The sequence below is a fragment of the Ursus maritimus genome, unplaced genomic scaffold (genome assembly GCF_017311325.1).
Source record: "Ursus maritimus isolate PB19 unplaced genomic scaffold, ASM1731132v1 scaffold_1, whole genome shotgun sequence".
In the NCBI taxonomy this organism is placed as follows: Eukaryota; Metazoa; Chordata; class Mammalia; order Carnivora; family Ursidae; genus Ursus; species Ursus maritimus.
This window is the reverse complement of record NW_024423343.1, coordinates 54,891,429-54,905,033: the sequence shown is the minus strand read 5'-3', so window position 1 is coordinate 54,905,033 and position 13,605 is coordinate 54,891,429. Positions and strand designations below refer to the sequence as shown.

Here is a 13,605-nt window from a genome sequence, read left to right as displayed (position 1 = left end):
TTGCCTCTTTCTGCTTCTGGACAATTTTTAAATTCTAATTAGAAAATAAAATCATTTTGTTTTCATCCGATGACAATAAAAACGTTGTCCAGTGGCAGAGAGAAGCCACTGTGAGCCTTCAAAGAAGCAGAGTGGGGTGGGTGCTATGGCAGAACGGGTTGAGAGGCCAGGGAATTGATGTTGAAAAGTTAAACAATGGCATTTATTTTCTCTTTTAATGTCCCTGGTGATCTTGCAAAGAAGGTAGCATTATCTTTAGTTCACAGATGAGGAGGCTGAGGCATGGGGAGGGTAAATAACGTCACCCATTTAACACTGTTTGTAAGTGGCTGATCTGGCCTTCAAACCTGGGCCCCTCTGGCTCTGAAGGCCACAGCTGACTTCCTGCCACTCCGAGTTGTACCACGGAGTGCTGTGTAAAGTGAGGGCATGGGGCCTGAAATTGTCCAAGGTGGCCCCTGCTTGATGTGCCCTAGACATCTTCAAAGCACTCAACACAGTCTCATTTGCTGAGTCCAGTGGATAAGGCGGTGGATGTTAGCTGTCATTAGGGTGGATAGGATTTGGGCAAATGCTTTGGTTGTGGAGAATGAGGAAAGATGGTTATGAAAATGTGATGTATTCAAAACATTCATTTGCTGTGGCCAGAGAGGACCAGAGGAGACTCTGGTGGGCTCAATATGTTGGGGTTTTTTTGTTTTTTTGTTTTGGTCTGGAATGAGTCTGACATGCCACTGTTGCCACGGTGATGAGTGAGTAGAGCACTTTGGTAAAGTGGGGAAGGAAAAGAAAAATGATAGTGAGGCAAATATTTGTTGAACAACATTTTAAATGTACCATGAGTATAGTTATACACTAAGTGCTTTGAGAATATCAAATGAAAGGGAAAGTTATTGAGGGAGCCAAGATATACAAAACTTGGAGTAATTAAATAGCAGCACATGAACAAGAGAATACAGAAGTGCATGTATGCATGTGTTCAGAGTATGTCACAGATGACAGGCATGATCATGAGTTCAGTGGGGCTGGCCAAAAGCAGCTTTGTGGCTCTCTCTCTCTCCCTCTCTCTCTCTCTTTTTTTTTAAGATTCATCTATTCACTTGAGAGGAAGAAAAAGGGAGAGAGAGAAGGGGCAGAGAGAGAGGAAGAGAAAGAATCCTAAACAGACTCCACACTAAGTGCAAAGTCCGACCTGGGGCTCAATCCCACGACCCTGAGATCACCACCCCAAGATCACCACCAAAGCCAAAACCAAGAGTTCGACGCTCGACTGACTGAGCCAACCAGTTGCCCCAGATTTTTGGATCTCTTAAGTTTTGAGCTAAGCTTCTAAGAATTAACCTGATCAGTAGGAGTGGGTGGGGAGGATATATTTTGGTGAAAGCAACATGGTGGTCAAATGGAAGTGTCACTTTGTTCTGCTGAGCAAGAGGAAGGCATGGCTAGGTTCCTGGAGTAAGAGTGATAGAAACTGGGTTTGGATTTACACTGATTTACCCTGTACCTATATGAAGCAGTGGCCTGGAAAGGAGCCCTGTCAGGAAGCTATGAAACACAGAGAAGTTGAATCCAAAGAAAGGGGGATGACTTTCCTGGCTCCGTTGCCCAAGGACAGTGTGTTATACTGGGATGTGAATCAGACCCGGTCTTATTCATCTTCCCTTAGGGTCTGGTGTTCTGGGAGGACTGATATGTATTTATCGAATGAATAAGTGAACGCAGGAGGGAAGAAGCGAAGGAAAGAAGGAAGGAAGGAAGGAAGGAAGGAAGGAAGGAAGGAAGGAAGGAAGGAAGTTTGGCCAATCTGCTACAGAAGCAGGGGCAAGATAATAGGTATTGATCAACGGCCGGAAGCTATGGAGAGTTGAAGAGGATTGAATGGAGGAGAGCCATTTTTCTTTACAAAAGTGAAGAAGTCATTAACTACGTGGGAATTGTGGTTTCTTTTTGTGGTGGCACAGGTGGGAGTCCAACTGGAGAGGAAGGATCTTTTTGACTGAATTGGCTACTCCAGGTCTTCAGCTTCCCCACCAATCAATACTCATGTTCTTAATGCTCCCCGGCTGCCCCTCTCACAGAACGAAGACACATCAGGAGCTGAATTCCAGGGGCCTCGTTCCCCGTAGACGAATTTGCTTTGGTGTAAGAGTTCATTGGTGTGGAATACCTAAGTAGTTTCTCCCTGCTTCCCAGCCCCAGCGGTTTTTGCTCTCACCTACTTAGAGTCTTTTGCAGACTTGCCTTCTCTCTTCAAAGGGTATTTTGCTTTTCTTCAAACATTTTCTAATACACCTGAACAAATCAATTAAAAGAAAAAGCCATCTCGTGGTTTTCCGACAGATTTTGTGACTTTATAGAGGTTGAATCTCTTCATATACACATCCTAAATCAAAGACTCTCCCCTCATCTTTCCTCGTTCCTCCCAGGGCAGGAAATTGTTCTGGTAAGTGGAGCCCCTCCCCCACAAATGCCCAGTGCAGCCTCAGCACCAGAGTCCTCTGATCCTTCCCTAAGCTGATGGCTCTGTGTGCAGGGCTCCGCACTGCTCCAGTGATCCCAGGAAATGGAATTCCTTTCCCAAGCTGGAGCCTCCGAATTTACCTCTTTCTTCTTGCATTACTTCATAGATAGATAATCTGAGTTAATTCCTTCAGGGTTCATACACATTTAGCCTTCGCCTCTTAATTCTGCTGCTGTTCTCCAGTTCAATACCCAAGGCAAATTTCCTAAGCTCATTCCAGTGCGGATCCTTATTTTCTTGCATTAAGATAGAGTTGCATTAATCTACAGCTTCTTTAGGGGAGGTTTTATGAACATATATTTTCTTCTGTATTCAACAGTTGACTGTCATTCTTTTATAATGCCAAATCCTTTCTAATTGAGCTTTTCAAGATGAAGCTTTGCTCTCTATTTCTTCTAGCTCACTTTTCAGAAAGAACTCTTCACAGTGTTTAAGAGTAAGGATGCTTAGGCCAGGGAGTAAAAATACCAGTTTTCCATTTTCCTTGTCTTTTGGGAAATCAAACGATTTGGCATAGGAACATTCTGAGGGCTGCCAAGAAACAGCCACTTCTATAAATCAGTTCATTAGACCCTTAATTTCTTTGATGTTTGTCTTCCTGACTTAATGGTACACTTTAAAAGTGGGGACTGGTTCTTCTTTTCTTTTCCTTCTCCTCCACACTCTGAGCTAACTTCAGAATTGGCTTCTTCCCATTGTGAGGGGGCACTCCACATGTGTAGGGGGCACCCAAGCTGAGATGCTTATTCTGTGGCTGCTTTAGATGTCCGAGTCCTGCTTTATGATCCTGCCTAGAATGGGAAGGTAAGTATAATTCTGAGGCATGAAAGCAGAGCTTGTCAGCGTATTTTGATATTTTGTAATAATCTTGCAAGTTGTCTGTTTTAGCCATGCTTGAAACTTGAGTAACTGCAGTAGCTAATCATCTCGTGCTCCTCTGTGAGCTGACGTAACAGTATTGATGATCACAGCTGAATGATACAGACTAGCACATTCCAGTACATGAACGAATAGGGCTTTAACGCCCTGTTATTATTACTGGCAGCAGGACTGTACAGTAGAGCACAAGGAGTCACAAACCATTAAAAGCACATTGTTTCATGCCTCTGTGACAGTCCAGGTGAAATGACATGCCAGTTCGGGTAAATGCCCAAGAATAACACAGAGGAACTCTTTACCCCTTGAGGACCCTGGCTGTTAACACCATAAAAAAATTGCCACTGAGACCGTTAGAATGGAGTAGTGACAACTGGTGTCGAAGCGTCCTATCCCGGTTCTTCCCTCGCTGTGGATGAGAGTGTGGTTTTCACAGATCATTCTCTGGAAAAAAAACTGGTTTAAAAAATGAATATGCTATTTCTTTATTACGCCCAATTACTATCTTCATGTCAACTCATTCATTCAATCAGTGAGTGTTTATTGAGTTCCTACTATGTGCTGGCTACCATTCCAGGCTCTTGGGACGATAGGTCAGTGAACCACACAAATACCCCTTCCGTCGTGGGACTTAGACTGACAAATGGTAAATACAGCAAACCAGTGAACTGCATGGTATGCTAGAAGGTGAGAAGTGTCCTGGGAAAAGAAAAGGTCAAGCAGGTTCAAGGGGGTCAGAGTGTGAGAAGAGCCGTTGGAGAGGCCGATTAGTGTTCACAATTTTAAAGAGGGTGGACAGAGGAGGCATCATGGGATAGGGGATATTTAAGCAAGCCATTGGAGGGAACAGAGATAGCCATGCAGACGAGAGAAATCGGCATCTGACTGGATCTCTGCCTGACATCCCCCTCATCCTTAAAGCCTTTCAAAGTCTTCCCTCAGCTCCTGCAGGAAGGTCTAACCCCTTTAACAGGATCTCATGGAAGATAATGTCTTCTTCTTTCAAAACTTACCTTGTTTTTCTCTTTCCAGTGACACTGGTGGGCCTTCTATGCCTTCGAGAGCCCACTCTCTGCCACCTGAGACCTCCCTCCCTGGAGATTCATCGTGGTTGACTTCTTGGTGTTTTCTCATCCTCCAGGTCTCAGCTCGAATGCTGTCTTCTCAGAGAGGCCTTTCTGTACTCAGGAGGTCTAAAGTGGCCAGCCCCCATCTCACCCTATTGATTTTTATCATAATCTGACATTATGTTGTTTTTATATTGTTTTCTTATGTTAACAGTCTTTCTCCTTTACGGTGTAAGAACCATGCAAGGACCATACACATGGGAAGTGACATTATCCATCTTATTCCTTATTTTATCTCTAAAATTTAGTACATTAGAAAGCACCCCCATGTTTGTTAAGTGAACAAATGTATACATGCTTGGGTTATGAAGCCTGAAGGCCTATTGGCCTGTAGCAATTTAAGTCTTACAGAATACTCACCAACCTGCCTATCCCCACCGTCTCTCTCTCTCTCTCTCACACACACATACACACACACACACGCACGCAAGATATAAGAATGCATTTGTGATGGTGCCAGGGACATGGTCCTGGATGCAGGACAATCAGTCTGCACCAGTCTGCTCTCTCCTACCAAGAGACACACTGTTAGTCAGAGCTGAGGTGGGTAATGGGTTTACAGAGAGACCAACCCCAGCACATACTGTGACTGATAGGATAGCTGTTTAATAGGGCACTGGCTCCATAGGAGATTAAATTAGAAAGTGAAATGATCATTCATTGCTATTTCAGAGGCTATCAACCCATCATCTATCTGTCTATCCATTGGGAAGACTGAACTAGAATCTCATAAAGGCTTGGCGCTATTCCCAACAAAACTGAGAGTAAGTGGACTTCAGCACAACTAGGTAGGCAGCCTCTTACAGAGCCTGGAGCCGCACAGCTACAGGTGGTACCGTCTGCTTCATTTCCACTGTTTTCAGGACAGCTGTTCTTGGGAAGATGTTTTGCTCTTCGGAAATGAGGTGAAAGAAACAAAGAAAAGCAAAAGATGGGGGCTATTTCCTTGGGTTTACTTTCCTCGAGTTTCTTTAGAAAACAAATCGAGTGTGACTGGTCCACAGAAGGCATTCTACCCGCAGAGAGTCTGTGGGGTTAGAGGATGTGAATACTTTAAAGACTTTCCATAAAGGTTGTTTAAGGATTGCATGGATGGGTGGGAGAATAAATGAAATAAAGATGGCAGATATGCTCTATTCGGGAGGCAGCGTATCGTAATAGGAGACTCTGGGTCTCATGATTGCTTCATGACGTGCCTAACACTGGGAGAATTCAGGGGAATTAGCATAACGTCTGAAGAAGACCACTGCCTTTTTAAAAAACGTGAAAAAGCAACTTTCATGTGTAGGTTCAAGTAAGACTAGTCTGTCTAATTTTTCACCTATCTACTAGCAAAGATAAAAGGTAACAGTAGGGGCGCCTGGGTGGTTCAGTCCTTAAGCGTCTGCCTTCAGCTCAGGGCGTGATCCTGGTGCTCTGGGATCAAGCCCCACATCAGGCTCCTCTGCTATGAGCCTGCTTCTTCCTCTCCCACTCCCCCTGCTTGTGTTCCCTCTCTCGCTGGCTGTCTCTGTCGAATGAATAAATTAAAAAAAAAATCTTTTTTTTTTTTTTAAAGATTTTATTTATTTATTTGACAGAGAGAGAGACAGCCAGCGAGAGAGGGAACACAGGCAGGGGGAGTGGGAGAGGAAGAAGCAGGCTCCCATCGGAGGAGCCCGATGCGGGGCTCGATCCCAGGACCCTGGGATCACGCCCTGAGCCAAAGGCAGACACTTAACGACTGAGCCACCCAGGCGCCCCTAAAAAAAAAAAAAAAAATTCTTAAAAAAAAAAAAGAAAAAAGGTAACAGTAGTCACAGTAAGGGTGTTATGAGATAAAGCTTCTCAGTCACCGCTGGTGTGAACTGAGAAAACCTTCCCGGAAAGAGATTTGGGAAAACGTAACAAGGGTCTTAAAATTCCCCTAACTTTCATAAAATTATTTACCTTTTAATAGATTTTCTTGCTGAGGATTATTTGTGTATAAAGAGGTTTATGGCAGTGTTTTCTGTAATAGTGAAAAATTGGTAGCATTCAAGTGTATATTAGAATGGTTACCTCAATGTATGGAGCGTGGCTAGGATAGTATAGTATGCTACCATTAAAACTTATGAGCATGATGTAATGTGAAATAAAAACCCAGGATATGAAATTATATATGGACTATGAATTCAACCATGAGAACGAAAATATGCTGGAAAACCACTGGAAAGAAATTTGTGAAAATATTGAGTGATTGCCTCTGGATGGTGGAATTATAGATTTTTTTCCCCTCTAAATAATGTTTTCCCCCTACCTTTCCATATCTTCCCCCACAAGTATGGGCTCTTTTGATCCTCATAAAAATGGTCTTCATAAAAACTTTGGAGGAGGAACTAAATTCTAATTTAGGCTCTACCATGTCTTGTCGGTGTGTTATTTTGGTATGATGTTTGGTAAGTTATTCACTGTCTCTAAGCCTCAATTTATCATCAGTAAAATGGGGAAGATAACTTCCAGCTTGCAGGGCTGCTGTGATGCCGAACCAAGCTGCTCTATTTAAGGAGGTCGGCAGAATTGCTGGCATGTGCTAGAAAGTAAATGGTACTTAAAATAATCGTTGCTCCGGGTTCAAGGTGATTGCAAGCTGGTTGAAGTTTTGTTTTGTTTTGCCTGACCAATTAATCTTTTGTTTTTTATTGCACACTTTACATTTTACAGAAAAAAAGATAAAGAATTGTTTAATGTTAAACTCTAGTTAATTACATATATGTCTTCTTTGATATTTTTCAATGTAGAGACCTAAATTTCACATAAATATCATCAGTAAACAGGGTAATTTATGTCCTATTTAACATGTTTGGGTCTCACTGAAACATTGTTTGCATGTAATTTCACATTTATCAGTATTATTTAATGGCTAGAATCTATGATAGCAAAAATACACCAAAGTGTGTTTCTCCACTTCCTAATTGTGGGATTTTTTTTTTTAACTTATATGAATGGAATTGCTAGAAATATCTTTGTACGAGTAGATTTTTTTTTCTTTTAAATATTTTCTTGGGCATATGCCACTCAAAGTGAGTTACTGTGTTAAAAGATCGATTGTAGAGGTATTGTATCCTTCTAGACAACTTTTTAGGAAGACTAATATGCAATGCTACTGGTATGAGGGTACATGCAATTAAAATTTTATTTGCTAATATAATAGCATGAACTACGTTGCAGTTGTTCAGTTTGCATTTTTAATATTAGGAAATCTGAATATTATTCTAAGTGTTGACTTTTATTTGTATCTTCTTATCTGTTTTCTGTCCTTTTGTAATTTTTTTACTAAAAAGTAGAAAGCATTATGGATTTGCATCCACTTTAAAAAATATTAAACATTTTATTCATGTGTAATCAAATAAGTTTATTACATCTTATCTTTTGTTTTCTTTCTATTTTGGACACATGTTTCATTTTCCCTTTAGTTGCTCTCGTATACCTTGTTTCTCAATTGTTATAAAGTTCCTTTGTCCTACTATTGGGATGAGAATTGCACTCTTTTTATTTTTACTTTTTTATTGTTTTGTCATATGTAAACTGAATTTAACTTCTTTTTCCATGTGGATATCCAGCTGATCTTTCCACCAGCAGTTATTAAATATTAATATCTTTCCAATCTATTTATTAGTCTAAAAGTTTCTATTCAGCATCGTAGACTATTTAGAAACATTGCTTAATAAGGCGAGAATATTTCCATAAGAGGTTTTTTTAATACGGGGAATATAACTTTATCACCAGAAATGCCTATTTTATATATGAAATAGGAAATTATTTCCCAAGGCTCTAAAGTGATCGTTTGAATGGAGGAAGACAAGTTTAGATATAGCAGAAAAAGCTACAGTCCAACCAGAGTATTCTTAGAGATAGCAAGCATTGTATGTAATCTGTTGTATAGAGTTTGCATGTAATCTATTTTTATGTAGTTTTAAAAATGCATGATTTAGATTACAGATTATTTTCAGATAATTACATGGTGATTGTAGTGACAGAGTTTGCACTATTGATATAAAGGAACTTTGATAGCTCCTAATTTCTTATCAGATAAGTGAATGCTCCTGCATATGGCATCACACCATTGAGTTCCAACATCCCTCTGTCTCCTCTGACGTCCCCACTCCAGCCCCCACGTTCATCATTCCTGGCCCTGGTGCCTCTCCCTTTTGTACCTTGCCCAAGAAGTCCTTCCAGACAGGGTCCCTATGTTACTTAAGATACTGGTTTGGATGCTTTTACAGAGATCCTTTAATGGTGACAGAAACAAAGGGGAAGCTTTATTTCTACTTCACGTTAAAGTCTGAGCTGGTGGACAGGCTCAAAGTAGGCTGTGCTGTTCCATTTGGGTCATCTAGGGCCCAGGCACTTTCTATTTTGTTGCTCTGCCATCCTCTGAGGTTTGTCCCTGTCCACATGGTCCGAGTAGGCTCCTAACCCCTGCATCTCAGCCCACGGGAAGGGTGAAAGTAGGCAATAGAAAACAAGGAACTTCTTTTTAGCATGTAATCCAGAAATTGCAAACATCACATCTGTAACCTTCAGAAGTTAGTAACATGGTCCTAATTAGCAGGAAGGGAGGCAGGAAACATAATCTCTAGTGACCTTGTGCTCAATTGAAACCTGAAGTGGAGACAGGGAACAGGGAGTGTAGCCTATTATGAAAAGATGGAGAGAATGGATGATGGGGTGTTCTCTTTCTCTGTGATGTCTTTCCTGAGCAACTTGGGCAGAATTAGTTTTTCTGTCCTCTGGGTCCCCTATTTATGATAGATAATTTTGTGCATCGCTTTCTCCCTTGAGTCTCTGCTCTCCTTGAGGTCAAATGTAATGTTTCCTTCTGGCGATTTACTTTCTTATTTGATACTTATATAGATACTACTTTTATTTTTCAGTGTCAGACATTATCTATCACATTGACTTCTCACTTGGAAGATGAAGCTGTAACTCTTTCACCTTCCTCCAATAACACGCACTCCCTTCCTATGTCCTCATCCACTCAGTATTGTTATATAGTAAATTTATTTATGTCCACATTTGTGTTATGTTTGAATAATTATGATGATGCAGATGTTACTCATGCATTGAACCACGTAGTATAACTAGTAACTTTTTCTATCTCGTCCAATATTTTGTTTTCCCTAGAGTTTTGTGTTTGTTTAAGAAAATTATTGTCATTTAATATCCATGTCCTTATCACTGAATTCAATCCAAACTTTGCTGAAATTGCACAAATCTCTTTTCAGTATGTTCAACACCTTAAGCATAAATTGGATCTTCTTGAAGAAAACAGCCTTCTGACGTGCTCCAATTGGGACTGTTTGTTTTCTAAGCTTCTTTGTTGCAGCTCAAGTCTACTGTATGGATATACTCCTTAATGTTTTCGGTGATTCATCCAGAACACTAAAATGTTTTTTGAGCTTTCACCCTGCCATATGACTATGCCCAGTATATTTGTACTACAGCACTAATATCTTTTACACGTTATAAGATGACACAAACATCTAGAAGTTAAGAAAAGAGGTAAAAGTAAGTACACCCTCTTTTCCTTTTGCATTCCAGTGCATCATCCTGATTCGTCTGTGAGTACACGTACTCGGTGGTCATTACATATGCCCCGGGTGCCAAACCTCAGCATGTTTCCAAGGTGATTCACTCTCGTTCCCCTAATTTCAGCTCCTCCTCCTGTTTTTCTTTGCATTAAATCAGTTTTTTTCCCCACTCAATTAGGCCAGATTAGTAAGAATTAGCTTCACTCATCTCTTTCTTTTTTTTTTTTTAAGATTTTATTTATTCATTTGACAGAGAGAGACAGCCAGTGAGAGAGGGAACACAAGCAGAGGGAGTAGGAAAGGAAGAAGCAGGCTCATAGCGGAAGAGCCTGATGTGGGGCTCGATCCCAGAACGCTGGGATCACGCCCTGAGCCAAAGGCAGATGCTTAACGACTGCGCCACCCAGGCGCCCCCACTCATCTCTTTCTTAATCCTTCCAAACAATCTCCAATCCAAAAATATTTCTGGGATTCATGCAATAAGTTGCTCATCATGACCTCTTTGTATACCGAGTCTATTCACATTTACTGGTCTTTGGATCAACTATGAAAAATTATATTTTTTCCATGAAGTCATCTGTTTTCTTTATGTAATATTCTATGATAGTCCTTTTTAGCCTCTCCAGATCTTGTTATTATGCCTCCTCTTTCACATTCCTAATTTTACAGTTTTGCTCTTTTTTCTTAATCAAGCTTGGGAGGGATTTACCTATTCTAGTTTTCAAATTTACATAGTTTTGTTTTCTCTTCTACTAATTTCAGCTTTAATCCCCCTAAGGTGTAGTTTAGGTCACGTTACTCCTTTCTCGGTAAGCCCTCAATGGCTCCCCATGGCCCTCTGAATTAAGTACGCACTCTTCAGGCAGGTTCTCTCGGCTGTCGGGAGATGTGTATTGAATGGAGCTCTTTCTCCATTGTCAGAAAAGGAGAGCTATAGTTGTGTGGAGAAGAAAACCATGTCTGCACACCAGCCCGTAATCTGTTTAGCTGTGTTATACAACTCCTTTTATGTTTAACATCAGGGCCAGATCCCTGACCTTTGGCAAGGTTGTGAAATAGACCTTGCTTTCCTGAAAGTTAGGGATATAAATAATATTTATATATAAGGTCTGCAATACCATGGGATCAGTTTCATGAGCTGTAATTAAATAGGACTCTTGCTATAAATTCTTTAGTTCTTGATGGCATGCAACAGCTGGTGACCTTAGTTTTTTAATAGTATTTTCAGGGGAGGAGGAAAGAAAAGGAGAGGGTCATTAATATGGTCTCGCCTCTGAGATTTTTGTGAATATTTTGATCTAGTACATACCTCCACTCACTAAGTGAAAGACATCTGTTTCTTCCGTCTGCAGCAATTGGTATTAGCATTGCAAGTAGCCTGACTGAATGGATCATCCCACTCATGGTCGATCCGTTTGCTACGGAGGCAGTATTTACCACTTTCGGTAGACTCAGCCGATGGAGCTGATCTTTTCTTTTATTCCTCCCAGGGTAACTATCTCAAAAGCAGATGGAACCAATTGATCTGAGATCTCCTTTTACTCTCTATGAGAAAAAACCACCATCAGCTGCCATAAAAAATTGCCATAGTCAGGAGAGCATGGCAGGGGCCCTTGTGCATTTGTTTTTCTGAAGGTGTTGCATGAGAAGGCCGTGGCCATGATCACTTCCTCGATGCAGTCCTGCACTGATTGTGTTTTAAGGCTCATTATGAATTGCCAGACATGGCAGGTAAGCAGTGGGCTAAGACATTGAGGAGATTTATTGACATGAATGTGATAGAAAGCATGTATGAATTCGTGTGTAATTTGTACCTGAAGGTTTTATGTGTGATAGATTGCTCTGTGGTGATTTTGGAAGATGGATATGTGGGGGAAAGTTCCTAGCTAATAAAGAATATGGAGATAAAATATTATTTAAGTATTCATTTCAAACTTTAAAAATTAAATATTTTTATTTGATTTATTTCCGATCACAACATTTATAGAGACTCAGGATAAAAATTCAGGTACAAAAAGATGAAAAGAAAATTCATCCAAATTCCAGAGAAAATCATTCTTAATATTTTATTTATGTCTTTATGATCTTTTCCTAGCCACATGCCAACTTAACAAAAATGCACCTATATTAGAAAAACTCTTTAATGACACACCATGACAGGTTAAAAAATTGGTTGCAAACTTTTTGATATTCCTTTCATTGTTTTCTCGCCTTGTACCTGAGCAGGATTGTGACTTGCTTGTAACCAATAGAATGTGGCTGACGTGACACTGTGTGGCTTCTGAGTCTAGGTGAGAAAAGATATTCAGCTTCCGCCTGTTCTTCCTAACACTGGTGCTGGAGCTCCAAGCAACCATGCAAGAAGTTCAACTTGCTGTAAAGGAGTCCAAGCCATATGAAGAGGCCATGTGTGGGCTTTGCAGCCAACAGCCCTCAGCTGCCCGCCATCTTGGATATCCAGTCCAGGTGAGCCTTAAGGTGACTGAGCTTTCATCCTACTGCGATTGCTTGGGAGACCTCAAGCAAGAACTGCTTGAACCCACCTCAAATTCCTGACCTACAAGTTTTTGAGAAAAAATGGAGTAACTGGGGCACTTTGTTATGTATGCAGTAGTAACCAGAACACAAGCTTAAAACAAAGAAACGAATTTAGCGGCATACTGTGAACCCTTCAGGTTCATTCCTTTTCCTTCTGCCTCGTTTTAATGGTTTCATAGCATTTTTACTGTATGTAAATAAGATGCTGTTTTTTAAAATCAATCCCCCAATGTTGAATATTAGTTTACCTTCTGGGTAAAGCTTTCAGCTACCTCTTTGGACATATTTATTATTTCTTAAGATAACTTAATAATATTCAAAATTAGAAGTGCCTAGTTATTCTTTTTAGTGCCTTTAACAAATACCTTCCAATTATCCTTTCCCAGTCTGCACACCTGCACGGACAAACACACACATATCCACACTCACAGGGAATAGAGGAGGGAGCATGGGTTTCAGAATCAGTGGTCTTGAGTTTCACCTCATAGTTCCACAACTTGCACCACCCTGAGCCAGCTGCTTAAACTTTCTGAGCCTCATTTTAACCATCTGTAGACTGGAGATAACAATACTTACCTCAAAGGAGTTTTTATGAAGATTAATTGAAATACAGCATTAAAGTGCCAAGCACAGACCGGCCATTTACAATGCTAACTGTCGTTCTTGCAGTGACCTCCCAAGAGTGAAGGAATCGTCTCTAGATGTCTTTTTCCTACTCTTCCCCACCTACTGGGTGATTCTGCTTCCTTTCTGGTACTGAGTCTGGCTCCTGTCCTTTGAGGCCTTACACATAGCTAGTTGATCAGTCTTGCGAGTGCTACTTGCTTCTCCCAGTTGGTGGATGCGTTTTAAAAAGCGATTCTTGCAAGCAGAGGTATGTTGAAGACCAGTGAGTTGAGTCCCTGATGCTAGGATGCCTGGTACCTGATGCTCAGAGGGAGCAGATGTTCCCAGGGAGGAAGGCCGTCCTGTCATCACACCCTTCAAACCA

The 13,605-nt window shown here is 40.9% G+C and overlaps 1 protein-coding gene across 1 annotated transcript in view; it reads left to right on the top strand.

The window, feature by feature from the left end:
• The first annotated feature begins 12,431 nt into the window (after nucleotides 1-12,431).
• LOC103659601 overlaps nucleotides 12,432-13,605 on the top strand; it is a 122,634-nt gene continuing 121,460 nt past the window's right edge. Inside the window, exon 1 of the mRNA XM_040636603.1 lies at nucleotides 12,432-12,542. Within this exon, the coding sequence (XP_040492537.1) occupies nucleotides 12,432-12,542 (111 nt within the window). The remainder of the gene's footprint in view (nucleotides 12,543-13,605) is intronic.